The sequence below is a fragment of the Aethalodelphis obliquidens genome, unplaced genomic scaffold (genome assembly GCF_003676395.1).
Source record: "Aethalodelphis obliquidens isolate GAN/ISIS:26980383/991018 unplaced genomic scaffold, ASM367639v1 scaffold24, whole genome shotgun sequence".
NCBI classification, from domain to species: domain Eukaryota; kingdom Metazoa; phylum Chordata; class Mammalia; order Artiodactyla; family Delphinidae; genus Aethalodelphis; species Aethalodelphis obliquidens.
In genome coordinates this window covers 18,452,544-18,467,397 of record NW_020837968.1, presented here as the reverse complement: position 1 = coordinate 18,467,397, position 14,854 = coordinate 18,452,544, and the positions used below count along the sequence as shown (strand labels likewise).

The window sequence follows — 14,854 nt, the reverse complement described above, 5'->3', positions numbered from 1 at the left end:
CAGGAGAAAGTGATTGGGAGAAAAGATAACAGCAGACGAGAAATGGCAACAGATTTTTGTAAGATGAAAAGTCAGATGATTGACTTAGCAGAACAGATAAAGCTAAAAAGCTTTTTACAATCAGAAGCAAGCAGATTCCTGCCCTAGTCTTGCAGAGATCATTCAGCTATAGCCCATGGGCCACACAGGACCCACAACTTATTTTTGTAAATTGTTTTTGTAAATAAAGTTTTATTGGAGTACAGTCATACTCATTTGTTTGCATACTGTCTATGGCTGATTTCATACAATAGCTGAGTTGAGTAGTTACCTGTAAAGCCTAAAATATTTATTATCTGACCCTTATACAGAAAACATTTGCCAATCCCTGCCTTAGAGCCCTGCAAAGTCTTAGGAGCTAGAGGTATGGGGAGTCTCTGAAGGCAGGGGTGTGATGGTGTGGGAAATGGTCATCTGCCATAGACCTTGAGTGTCCCTGCATGTTCCTGCTGGGTGTGCCGAGAACGCAAGGCAAAGACTCAATAGTGGAGCATTGCTGTTTAATGGGTATAGAAGTTCAGTTCTGCAAGATGAAAAGAGTTCTGGAAATGGGTAGTGGTGATGGTTGCATGACAATATAAATGAATGTCCTTAATGCTACTTAACTGTACACTTAAAAATGGTTAAGATGATAAATTTTATATTATGTGTATTTTACCACACACACACACACACACACACACACACACACATTGGGGGGAAAAAAACCCTAGGAGGATTAATTTAAAATTTGTATAAGGAGAATTTGTATCTCCTGTCCCTTGTTCATAGTCTAAGCCAGCGACCAGTCCTCCCTCATTGTGGCTGACCAGGGGTTTATTTTCTGGAGACTGAACTGAAAGGCTTCCACCCCAGGGGCACTAGGCCCAAGTAGAACAGGGATGAGGCACCGACTGAAAACAGTAGAACCAAGTGAAAGTCTTCCCATTAACCTGTGAGTCCCTCCTCAGCCCCTTCCCACTTGAGTTCACAGAACACTGTCTCCAAGTAATAATCCCAAGGCAGGAAGCAGAGGATCTGCCTTTGAACTAAATGAGCCGTCCTGGAGAAAATAGCCACAGATAGAAAGAGCCACAGATAGTGACATCTGGGGGCCTCATAACAAAACAGCTGGCTCCCCATCTGACCACCCTCCATTGAGGTCAATCAGGCTACTGCCCCCCACGCACACAGAACTTCCAAATGGTGTTTTAGTGCCTCACTCCTAAACGTTAAAAGATCACCAGACACTGGCAAAAGTCTCCCACATAAAAGGCAGAGTCCAAACTAGAGAGAGAAAGTGCTCACAGGTAACAGAAGAAACTATAATATCCTCAAAGAGATAAAAAATGAATTGAAGCAGGAACAGGACACAATTAAAAAAGAAGCATGCAGAGAATTAGAATGCACTTTTTGAAATTAAAAATTTAAGAGAAAGGTCAGAGGATAGAGTTGAGGAACTCTCCCAGAAAAACAGAACACAAATCAAAGAGATAGACAGTGGAAGAAAAAAAAAAAAGGAAAAGAAAAATCAGAAGATCGATCCAGGAAGTCACCAGACTAATAAGAGCTCCATAAGAGAGAAAAGACAATATAGACAGAAGGAAATTATTAAAGAAATAATCCAAGAATATTTCCCAAACCAAAGCACAGGAGTCTCCAGATTAAAAAGACACAATAAAAAGCCAGAAGAACACACCAATGCAAGTCACTGTGAAATTTCAGAATACTAAAGAAAAAGAGAAGATCCTAAAAGCTTTGGTTGGGGGGGGACCCAAAAAACCAAAAATAGTCAACACAAAGACTCAATAATCAGAATATCCTCAGACTTCTTAGCAATAACATTGGATGCCATAAAATAGTGAAGCCAGGCCTTCAAAAGTTGTGGGAAAATTATTTCCAAAGAAGAATTATATAATAAAGTGTGAGGGCAAATTAAGGACATTCTCATACATATAAGGACTAAATATATTTTTACTTCTCATGCACCCATTTCTAGGGATATTACTAGAGGATGTGCTCCAGCAAAACAAGGGGGTCAAATATGAAAGGGGAAGACATAGTATTTGGGAAACAGGGCATCTGATAAAGGAGCAGCAATAGGAGTCCTGGGCTGACAACTGTGCAGCAGGCTTAGAAAGCAACCTGTCCAGATTGAAAGAGGAAGACAAATGGCTAGGAGGCAGGTCTCCAGGGGAGAAATGAAATTATATACTAACTGAGTTAACTTTTTGGGAAATAACATGAACAGATATTTGTCAGATCTGATGGCTTATTTAGGGGGAAAAAAACTAAGGATAGGAAGATAGAAAAATAAGTGAAGGAGGAAAATGATTAACAACAGGAAAAACAGAAAGTTGTTCAAGAAAGCAAATCTAATCATGGTACGCTGCTTGGCTGGGTAGTGGGCATATTTACATAGTCATCATTAGGTAACCACTAATGATTTAACACAAAGTTATTGTTACTATCTTGGGAGGATGCAGTGGGAGCAGTAGGGCCAGGTGTATAATACTTAAGTCTTTATTATAAGAAAAAATCAATAGGTCATGTCTAAAATTGACAAACCAAGAAATATGCATTATAGGCATATTATTTAGATATTCAGAGGTAAATGCCAAAAGACTTGAAAGTAGAATGAGAAAAGTGAGGGAAGGGGATTGTTATATTTTATTCTAAGCCTTGATTATTTGATTGCTCAATAACCATGTACAGATAAAAATAGAAATTCATTTAAAAATATTATTTTCTAAGGCCATCGGACACTCCAGATTCGTTGCATTTCTCCCTAGATTTCTAAAGCATGACTTGCACTCTTCCCAATTCCAGGCTCATATCAGTTCCAATAAACTGCTGTTTACTTCTGCTTCCACTCAAACTTTTCCTTCACATTTATTCACCATGGGGCTCCTGCCTTGCACTCTCTGCTCTCTGGATGCTTACCAGTAAGTTCCTTTTCCGATGCCAACTGAAAGATTATAGATTGCATCAGACCCTGTATGTATTTTATTAGAGTTAGATTCTCATATCACCTGCTACTCATCACAAAAGTGTTATCTACCTCAAAATGAACAGATTACAGATCCCCTGGGACTTTAGAGTGGAGGTGAGGATACCAAATGGCTATTTTACAAAATGCCCTAAAGAGAGAGCATTTTGTAAGAAAATCAATTACACAGAATTATTTCATATCTGTATTTCTCATCATTTTTATAATCAAGTATATTTAACAGTCATCTGTTAGCATACGGTGCTACCCCAACTAATGGAAGAGATTTTCACATAGTGAGGTATAAGAACTTATTCTGGCTTATACATGATTTAACTTGAACTTTAGCCTAACAAGGACAGCTTGTTTGTGGCCTATTAAACATTCATTGTACATCTGCTTTAACCATTAACACAAAGAATGCAGTTTAAAAAATCAAAATGGAGTAACTGTGGTTCAAGCCTTCAAAATGGAGCTGAGTGGCCATTTTGGACACTGTTTCAGACACGTTCCTGGATTACTAAGAATTAAATTTTCTGAAATGTATCAGACTCAAGGACACAACCATCCGTTCTCAAAACAATATCTGATAGCTGCCAGCTGCAACCTCACGGTCTCAAGGTCTCCCCTTGTAACTATGCAACCATTTGGGACAACAACCAATCCTTCCTTGGCAGGCAACCTTGCTTCTTGCCAGCTCCAATTATAATTCTTGACAAACAGCTCCTGTAATTTTGCAGTCTTTGCCTCCATAAGCCTCCTCCATTTTGTAGTATGGCAGAACACAATTCAAGCGCTACTTGAATCTGTGTCTCCTGGGCTGTAATCTTCAGTTTGGCTCAAATAAAACTCTTTTCTACTCCTATTGTAGATTGGTTTATTGATTTTTTCCGTCAACACAACCAAACAACCAATAAAGAAACACAAATGGAACCCCCAGTTTCTAGAAACTTGCCCGTGTACAATAGACAAGATAATTTACAAGGATATCTTTTGGGAGATTATCAAGAATGACAAAATAAAGTAATATGTACTGAGTCACCTCAAATAGAAAATAATTTTAGGGGTTTTTTTGGCGGTACACGGGCCTCTCACTGTCATGGCCTCTCCCGTTGCGGAGCACAGGCTCCGGACGCGCAGGCTCAGCGGCCATGGCTCACGAGCCCAGCCGCTCCACGGCATGTGGGATCTTCCCGGACTGGGGCACGAACCCATGTCCCCTGCATTGGCAGGCGGACTCTCAACCACTGGGCCACCAGGGAAGCCCAAATTTTAGGTTTAAATAGATTTCATAGTTTTACAAAAAGATGCAAACGAAGAGGAAAGATGCAAAATGTTGGATTTTTTAAAGCACTTTTCCTATGTCCACAGAAAGGCGGAAGGATACATTCTTACTGAACAATCCTTCCTTTAAATTACTTCACACTGACCACTTTCTCCCACGTTTCTTGAGATCACTGACTATACTATATTCCCAGGACTTCAAGGTCAACAATATTATCTCATGAAGATCAAAAGTCAACAGAAGAATTTAGTAAAGAAGCCAGTTGTAAACACAGTTTATACACAAAGTTCAAAGGAAGTCAAGGCCCTCTTGAGCCCTCTATGGGCCTGCATTGGACACTGCATTATGACGATGCCCTATCTGAGTATGAGAATCATTTCGTTCTTGTTTTGCCCAGGATGGGGAGATTGTTATTTAAACTCAGTATTTTAATCAGAGTCAATCATTTGAAGCCTCAGTTGGCTCTACACGGTTTTAAGACAACAGCAGTTTCAGCCCTTTTCCCCCACCTCCATCCCCTGTTCTCCTTGAAGAGCAAAAACCAGGTTTAACCCTTTTAACTGATTCTTTTTATATTTGTATACTTAAGTGTTTTTCTTTTTTAACCTCATCTTAGGCACTACCTGTTGAAGACTTCAACAGATAAGGAAATTAGCTCTTCAACTGACTTCCCTAGGGAACTTCCATCCGCCCCGTATTCCTTCCCCCCAATTTTAGTTATATTTTAATATTCAGTGTTTTCATTATTTGAAGGCAACTCAGGGCCAAGCTATTATCACTATGATTTTCTTTTCCTGTGTAGCATGATGTTTTCCCTAGAATTAATATTTTTAAAATTTGCTTGGTTTTCTGTGTACCGATCACTACTTCACCACTGACCTCTCTATCAGTTAAATACATGCCTTCATAGTAAATTCATTCACATCAGATTTTTCTCCTTTTCTTAAAGAAGTGCCTCAGGAGCCCTCTGACCTACCTCTGGTCTGGTCTGGTGGCTCCATCCCTGCGGCACAGCTGTCATCTGAGTTCCCCCTTCACCACCATCCTGGGGATTCCTTCCTGCTGTCTCCTATGTTAGGTATCCACTTCCTATATCCCATGTCTTCGTCTTTCTTGATTCATTCCATTTTAGAGGAACACCTCCTTGAGTGACTTCCTGAAAAAGGTTCTGTGGGAGGTAAATTTCTGAGACATTGTGGAGTAGATTACTGCCCCTGGCGATTTGCTGAGGAGCCACAACTGTCTGTAATTTGAGCAAAAAATAAACTTTTTTCAAGATACTGAGGTTGGAGGGCCACCTCAGTAAAACCTAATCTAATTGTGTCTGGGAAATGTCTTTATTCAATATTTCCCTTTAACTGTTTGGATGAATACAGTTAAACAGGATGGAAACAGTTTTCCTTCAGAATTTTGAAGGCATTGCTCCACCATATTCTAGTTTCTAGTATTGCCCATGAGAAGTCCAAAGCCACGCTGATGCCTTTTAAAGGCATCTGATCCTTTTAAAAGTTCTGATCCAGATGGCTTCACAGGCGAATTCTATCAAACATTTAGAGAAGAGCTAACATCTATCCTTCTCAAACTCTTCCAAAATATAGCAGAGGGAGGAACACTCCCTAACTCCTTCTACGAGGCCACCATCACCTTGATACCAAAACCAGACAAGGATGTCACAAAGAAAGAAAACTACAGGCCAATATCACTGATGAACATAGATGCAAAAATCCTCAACAAAATACTAGCAAACAGAATCCAACAGCACATTAAAAGGATCATACACCATGATCAAGTGGGGTTTATTCCAGGAATGCAAGGATTCTTCAATATACGCAAATCTATCAATGTGATAAACCATATTAACAAATTGAAGGAGAAAAACCATATGATCATCTCAATAGATGCAGAGAAAGCTTTTGACAAAATTCAACACCCATTTATGATAAAAACCCTGCAGAAAGTAGGCATAGAGGGAACTTTCCTCAACATAATAAAGGCCATATATGACAAGCCCACAGCAAACATCATCCTCAATGGTGAAAAACTGAAAGCATTCCCACTAAGATCAGGAACAAGACAAGGTTGCCCACTCTCACCACTATTATTCAACATTGTTTTGGAAGTTTTAGCCACAGCAATCAGAGAAGAAAAGGAAATAAAAGGAATCCAAATTGGAAAAGAAGAAGTAAAGCTGTCACTGTTTGCAGATGACATGATCCTATACATAGAGAACCCTAAAGGTGCTACCAGAAAACTACTAGAGCTAATCAATGAATTTGGTAAAGTGGCAGGATACAAAATTAATGCACAGAAATCTCTGGCATTCCTATATACTAATGATGAAAAATCTGAAAGGGAAATCAAGAAAACACTCCCATTTACCATTGCAACAAAAAGAATAAAATATCTAGGAATAAACCTACCTAAGGAGACAAAAGACCTGTATGCAGAAAATTATAAGACACTGATGAAAGAAATTAAAGATGATATAAATAGATGGAGAGATATACCATGTTCTTGGATTGGAAGAATCAACATTGTGAAAATGACTCTACTACCCAAAGCGATCTATAGATTCAATGCAATCCCTATCAAACTACCACTGGCATTTTTCACAGAACTAGAACAAAAAATTTCACAATTTGTATGGAAACACAAAAGACCCCGAATAGCCAAAGCAATCTTGAGAACGAAAGAAGGAACTGGAGGAATCAGGCTCCCTGACTTCAGACTATACTACAAAGCTACAGTCATCAAGACGGTATGGTACTGGCACAAAAACAGAAAGATAGATCAATGGAACAGGATAGAAAGCCCAGAGATAAACCCATGCACATATGGACACCTTATCTTTGATAAAGGAGGCAGGAATGTACAATGGAGAAAGGACAGCCTCTTCAATAAGTGGTGCTGGGAAAACTGGACAGGTACATGTAAAAGTATGAGATTAGATCACTCCCTAACACCATACACAAAAATAAGCTCAAAATGGATTAAAGACCTAAATGTAAGGCCAGAAACTATCAAACTCTTAGAGGAAAACATAGGCAGAACACTCTATGACATAAATCAAAGCAAGATCCTTTCTGACCCACCTCCTAGAGTAATGGAAATAAAAACAAAAATAAACAAATGGGACCTAATGAAACTTCAAAGCTTTTGCACAGCAAAGGAAACCATAAACAAGACCAAAAGACAACCCTCAGAATGGGAGAAAATATTTGCAAATGAAGCAACCGACAAAGGATTAATCTCCAAAATTTACAAGCAGCTCATGCAGCTCAATAACAAGAAAACAAACAACCCAATCCAAAAATGGGCAGAAGACCTAAATAGACATTTCTCCAAAGAAGATATACAGACTGCCAACAAACACATGAAAGAATGCTCAACATCATTAATCATTAGAGAAATGCAAATCAAAACTACAATGAGATATCATCTCACACCAGTCAGAATGGCCATCATCAAAAAATCTAGAAACAATAAATGCTGGAGAGGGTGTGGAGAAAAGGGAACCCTCTTGCACTGCTGGTGGGAATGTGAATTGGTTCAGCCACTATGGAGAACAGTATGGAGGTTCCTTAAAAAACTACAAATAGAACTACCATATGACCCAGCAATCCCACTACTGGGCATATACCCTGAGGAAACCAAAATTCAAAAAGAGTCATGTACCAAAATGTTCATTGCAGCTCTATTTACAATAGCCCGGAGATGGAAACAACCTAAGTGCCCATCATCGGATGAATGGATAAAGAAGATGTGGCACATATATACAATGGAATATTACTCAGCCATAAAAAGAAACGAAATTGAGCTATTTGTAATGAGGTGGATAGACCTAGAGTCTGTCATACAGAGTGAAGTAAGTCAGAAAGAAAAAGACAAATACCGTATGCTAACACATATATATGGAATTTAAGAAAAAAATGTCATGAAGAACCTAGGGGTAAAGCAGGAATAAAGACGCAGACCTCTTAGAGAACGGACTTGAGGTTATGGGGAGGGGGAAGGGTGAGCTATGACAGGGCGAGAGAGAGTCATGGGCATATACACACTAACAAACGCAGTAAGGTAGATAGCTAGTGGGAAGTAGCCGCATGGCACAGGGATATTGGCTCGGTGCTTTGTGACAGCCTGGAGGGGTGGGATGGGGAGGGTGGGAGGGAGGGAGACGCAACAGGGAAGACATATGGGAACATATGTTTATGTATGACTGATTCACTTTGTTATAAAGCAGAGACTGGCACACTATTGTAAAGCAGTTATACCCCAATAAAGATGTTAAAAAAAAAAAAAAAAAAAAGTTCTGATCCTTTTAAAGAACCACCCCCCACCCCCGGGACTTCCCTGGTAGTGCAGTGGTTAAGAATCCACCTGCCGATGCAGGGGACACGGGTTCGATCCCTGGTCCGGGAAGATCCCACATGCCGCGGAGCAACTAAGCCCGTGCGCCACAACTACTAAGGCTGCGCTCTAGAGCCCGCGAGCCACAACTACCGAGCCCACGAGCCACAACTACTGAAGCCCGTGCGCCTAGAGCCTCTGTTCCACAACAGAAGCCACCGCACTGAGAAGCCCACACACAGCAATGAAGAGTAGCAGTAAAAAATACATAAATTAATTAATTAAAAATAAAGACCTCTCCACCTTTTTCCTCTGGAAGCTTATAGGAGCTTCTCTTTATCACCATTATACTGAAATTCTGAGATCACAGGTCCTGATATTTGGTCTACTTTCACCCTCATGCAAGGCACTAGGCAGGCCCTTTCAGTCTGGAAATTCATGTCCTTTAATTTTGCAAAAATTTCTTAAATAATCCTGTTGATTTCTTCCACTCCATGTTCTTTTTTAGGAAATTCCTATATCCAAATCTTGAACTGTTTTTCCTATCTACTCTTGCCTTTTTTTCTGCCTCTTTTTGGCTCCATTTTCTGAGGTATTTCTGCAATTTTTTCTTTTCCCACTTCTACTTTTTCACTTCAGCTGTCATGTTTTTAATTTCCAGGAGTCTTTTCTGTTCATTTAATCTAGGTTCCCCTGAAAGCAGAGCCTGAGACAAAGGCTTACTTATAGTAGCTTATTTGGGAAGTCATTCCAGGGATAGGAGTGAGGGCTGGGAGGTGAAAATGTAAAGGAGGAAAAGACAATATGAGGACGTTTTCAACTACACCACTGCCCTGGGTAACTGGCGCTTGATTCTATCGGACCTTCTGAGAAGATTTATAAAATGATTCTCAGAACTGTCCACACAGGGAGCAAAAAGTAGGAGTATTAGTGCCATCCCTCACTGGTCAAGGGTGAACCTCACAGGCTTAGAATTCCCTGCATTTCTGGGTTGCATGTACATGAATGCCAAGAAAAGTGGTGTCAGACTGAAACCATAAAGGAACGGACTAAGAGAGTAAGTGACTATATCAAAATCTGAAACTTCTGCGTGGCAAAAGGTATCTGTGGTAGGCTGAACAGTGGTTCCCCCAAAGACATCCCTGAGCTAACCCCCAGAACCTGTGACAGTTACCTTAGATGGCAAAAGGGACTTTGAAGATGTCATTAAAATGTGAAGATTATCCTGGGTTATCTGGGTGGGAACTAAATGTAATCACCAGGGTCCTTATAAGAGGGAGTCAAGAAGGTCAAAGCAAGAAGGAGATGTGGTGACAGAGTATGGGTAGGAAGGGAGATGCAGCATGGAGCCATGAGCTCCATGAGAACAGCCTTGGGAGACTGGGAAAGGCAAAAAATGGGTTCTCCACTGGAGCCCTCAGATGGAATGAATCCTGATTGCTTTTAGCCCTTTTTCAGTCACTTCAGACTTCTGTTCCTGTAAGAGAATAAATGTGTGGGTTTTTTAAGCCACTAAATTTATGATAATCTGTTATGGCAGCAATAACAAACAAATTAGTTTCCAAGGGATCGAAACAGTATCCATACACAAAGATAAAATATGAATGACAGAATGGGCAAAATGCTTGGGACATATTTAACAGAAGACATTCTGAAAACATAGAGGATTCCTGTTTTTTTAATTTAATAAACACGTAGAAATTACTATGTCCCAGGCCCTAAGTGCTTTACAAATGCTAATTCACTTAATCTTCATAATAACTCTATGAGGTTCTTATTATCTGCCATCCGAGGAAACTGAGGCACAGAGGTTAAAGAACCTGTCCAACATTCCAAGAACCCTTAAAGAAATAACAACCCAACAGAACATTAGCAAAAACACATTTGAAGATACCGTTATCAACTCAAGTCCTCTGGAAAGCATATACCAAGATGGAATAAGTGTAAAGGTCTATTGGCAGAAATGCCTGTGAACAGAAGAGGAAGCAGGAGAGGGAAAGAGCCTCAGACCACAGTGCAGGTCTGACACCTGTGAAGGGAGAGCAGGGAGGAAGGAAGAGCCTCAGCCTGCAGTGCAGCTCTCGGTCTTGGCCAGGCTATACGGGGCAGGACTGGCCCAGTGCTAGTATCCCTGCAATGGTCAGTTACTGGCTGGGAACATCCCAGGAAGAGTGACATATCAGTGTGAACCTGCAGCAAATCTCACAGATGTGGCAATTGGAGGCTGCCAGCTAACTGCAGTTTTTTTCAGGAGGTTCTCTCCTTTTCTTCAAAACACCATATTGAGGTATAACTGGTATACAATAAACTGCCAATATTCAGAATATACAATTTCGCAAATTTTTGTATATGTGTACACCCATGAAACTGTCACTATAATTAACATAGTGAATATATCCATCACCTCCAAAGGTTCCTCATGTCTCATTATAATCCCTTCCATCCACATCTCCCCTCTTCCCCAAGGAAACCACTGATCTGCAGTCACTATACACTAGTTTGCACTTTTTAGAATTTCATGTAAGTTAAGTCATTTAGTATGTACTCTTTCATGTCTGGCTTCTTTGACTCAGCATAATTATTTTGAGATTCATCTACCTTGTTGTGTGTATAAACAGTTCATTCCTTTTCATTGCTGAATAGTATTGCTATGTATGGATGTGTCACAATTTGTCTATCCAAAAACCTGTTGATGGACTTTTCAGTTGTGTCTATTGATAGTGTTTTGGCTATTAATAAATAAAGCTGCTATGAACATTCAGGTACAAGTCTTTGAATGGATGATTAGACGTATGTATAACTTTTAAAGAAACTGCCTGTTTTCCAAATGGTCGTAACAGTTCACATTCCTATCAGCAGTATGAGAGATTTGGTTGTCCCACATCCTTGTCAGCACTTGGTATGGTCAGTCTTTTTAATTTTAGCCATCGTAATAGATCTGTAGTGGTATTTTGTGATTTTAATTTTCATTTCCTTAAAAACTGAAGATGTTGAACATCTTGTGCTTATTTGCCATCTTTCCAACTTTTTCAGTTAAGTGTCTGTTCAAATCTTTTGTGTACTTTTGTTGCGGGGCAAGGGGAGTTTTGACAGTTTTACTCGTTTTTTTGTTTGTTTTGGTTTTTTTTATTTTATTTATTTTTGGCTGTGTTAGGTCTTTGTTGCTGCGCGCAGGCTTTCTCTAGTTGCGGTGAACAGGGGCTACTCTTCGTTGTGGTGCACGGGCTTCTCATTGCGGTGGCTTCTCTTGTGGCGGAGCAGGGGCTCTAGGCACATGGGCTTCAGTAGTTGTGGGATGTGGGCTCAGTAGTTGTGGCTCACGGGCTCTAGAGCGCAGGTTCAGTAGTTGTGGTGCATGGGTTTAGCTGCTATGCAGCATGTGGGATCTTCCTGGACCAGGGCTCGAACCCGTGTGCCCTGTATTGGCAGGCGGATTATTAACCGCTGTGCCACCAGGGAAGCCCAGTTTTACTGAGCTTTGATAGTTCTTTATATATTATGGATACAAGTCATTTATCAGATATATGCTTGCAAATAATGTTTTTCTGATATGTGGCTTGTCTTCTCGTTCTCTTAAGTCTTTGGAAGAACATAAGATTTCAATTTTGAAGTCCATTTTTTTTTCTTTTATAAATTGTATCTGCCTAGCCAAGGACCCAAAAGATTTTCTCCTGGAAGTTTTATGGTTCAGCAGGTTCAGTAGTTGTGGGGCACAGGCTTAGTTGCTCTGCAGCATGTGGGATCTTCCCAGACTGGGGCTCAAACCCGTGTCCCCTGCATTGGCAGGCAGATTCCTAACCACTGCACCACCAGGGAAGTACCTAGCTTTTCACTTTAATTCTTCTTTTGCAGAATTGTTTTAGCTATTTTAGGTCCTTTGCTTTCCATATAAATTTTTAGAATCAGCATACCAATTTCTACAAAAAAAAAAAAGCCTGCTGGTATTTTAATTGACATTGCATTGAATCTATAAATCAACTTAGGGAAAAATGAGATCTTAATAATACCAATTCTTCTGACCCATGAATAAGATATATTACTCATTTTTTAACTCTTCTTAATTTCTCTCAGCAATCTTTTGTAGTTTCCAGTGCATATCTTGTGACGATTTAAATTTTTTTTTAAGTAGGTTCTTATTATTTATCTATTTTATATATAGTAGTGTGTATATGTTATTCCCAAATTCCTAGTTCATCCCTTTCCCCTACCTTTCCCCTTTGGTAACCATGTTTATTTTCTATGTCTGTTAGTCTGTTTCTGTTTTGTAAATAAGTTCATTTGTATCATTTTTTTTTTTTAGATTCCACATATAAGTGATATCATATATTTGTCTTTCTCTGACTTTACTTAGTATGATAATCTCTAGGTCCATCCATGTTGCTGCAAATGGCACTATTTCATTCTTTTTTATGGCTAAGTAGTTTTACATATATATATACCACATCTTCTCTATCCATTCATGTCTTGGCTATTGTAAACAGTGCTGCTATGAACATCAGGGTGCATGTATCTTTTCAAATTATGGTTTTCTCTGTATATATGCCTACGAGTGGGATTGCAGGATCATATGGTAGCTCTGTTTTTAGTTTTTTAAGGAACCTCCATACTGTTCTCCATAGTGGCTGTACCAATTTACATTACTACCAACAGTGTGGGAGGGTTCCCTTTTCTCCACACTGTCTCCAGCATTTATTATTTGTAGACTTTTTGATGATGGCCATTCTGACTGGTGTGAGGTGATACCTCATAGTAGTTTCAATTCATATTTCTCTAATAATTAGCAATATTGGGCATCTTTTCATGAGCCTGTTGGCCATCTGTATGTCTTCTCTGGAGAAATGTCTATTTAGATCTTCTGCTCATTTTTTGATTGAGTTATTTTTTTTGATATTGAGCTTTGTGATATTAAAAATGTATTTGTCTTTTAAATTTCCATACCTGTTTATTGCATACAGTATACAGAAATAAAATTATATATGTTGATCTTGTAACCTGCAACCTTGATAAACTCACTTACTAGTTTCAGTAGCCTTTTTGTAGATTCCATAGAATTCTCTATGTGTCCCGTCATGTTATCTATAAATATGGATAGTTACTTCCTCCTTTCCAATTTGGATGCCTTTATTTTTCTTGTCTTGTTGCACTGGCTAGAGTTTCCAGTATGACATTAATGAATGTCTCACGTGCACTAGAAGTATTCTGCTGTTGAACTGAGTGTTCTGTGTGTCAATTAGATCCAGCTGCTTGATGGTGGTGGTGTTCTTCTACATCCTTGCTAATTTTCTACTTACAAGTTTTATTACTGAGTAAATTGTTGTATAATAAAGAATTTATTTAGTCTTTGTCCCTTGTTCCTGGGAATTAACCTCTAAATCTTAGGAATTTCCTGAGTGATAGAAGAGTCTTTGTTATTCATGGTGGGCCCTAGGACCATGTCTTGAGTTCATACTAATGAGATAACTTGCGATGGGGCCTGGCCATGCCAGAAGGGCCAGTCAGATGATTAGAGGGTTGGTGATCTTAGGCCAGATGTCTGGCCCATCCTTTGGGGAGATGCAGTGAGGTTGGAGATTGAGTTCTAGTACGTGGCCAATGATTCAATCATTCCTACATGATGAAACATAATGGACAGCCAAAGCTCAGGTGAGCTTCCCTGATTGGTAATCATATATGTATGTGCTGGGAGAGTAATTTGCCCTAAGAACATGGCAGCTTTGCATTTGGTACCCTCTCAGTTCTTACCCTGTGTCTCTTCATTTGACTGGTCCTGACATACCTTTTATAATAAAACTGCTAAGTATAGTGCTTTGTTGAATTCTGTGAGTCACTCTAGCAAATTATGAAACCGGAGGGGATAGAGGGTACCCCTGAATTTGTAGCCAGTTGGTCAGAAGTGCAGGTGGCCTGGGAACCCCAGAGCTTGCAGCTTGTGTTTGAAGTGAGGGAGTCTCATGGAGGACTTTGCTTTTAACCAGTGAAGTCTGTGCTAACTCTGGATATATGATGTCAGAGTTGCATTGTAGGTTTCAAATATAATTGTGGATTTTTGTTTCTTCTTTCAGTTCAGTTCAGGTTTTGCTTCATGCATTTTGAAGCTGTTTATGTGAAATCACATTTAGGATTATTATGTCTTGGTGAATTGACCCTTTTATCAATATATTGTCCCTCTTTATGCTTGGAAATATTCTTTGCTCTGAAATCTAATTTTAAAAAAA

General features: G+C 39.5%; 1 protein-coding gene across 5 annotated transcripts in view; it reads right to left on the bottom strand.

The window, feature by feature from the left end:
* Positions 1–14,854, bottom strand: part of EPHX1 (epoxide hydrolase 1) — a 60,505-nt gene that overhangs the window by 43,243 nt on the left and 2,408 nt on the right. For 4 of the 5 annotated variants that reach the window (XM_027122326.1, XM_027122325.1, XM_027122332.1 and 1 more), the window contains exon 2: positions 5,269–5,448. In XM_027122326.1, coding sequence (XP_026978127.1) covers positions 5,269–5,293 — 25 coding nt within the window. In that variant the 5' untranslated portion in view covers positions 5,294–5,448. Of the gene's footprint in view, positions 1–5,268; positions 5,766–14,854 lie in introns of those variants that run through there. The other variant, XM_027122327.1, reaches the window with a different exon arrangement.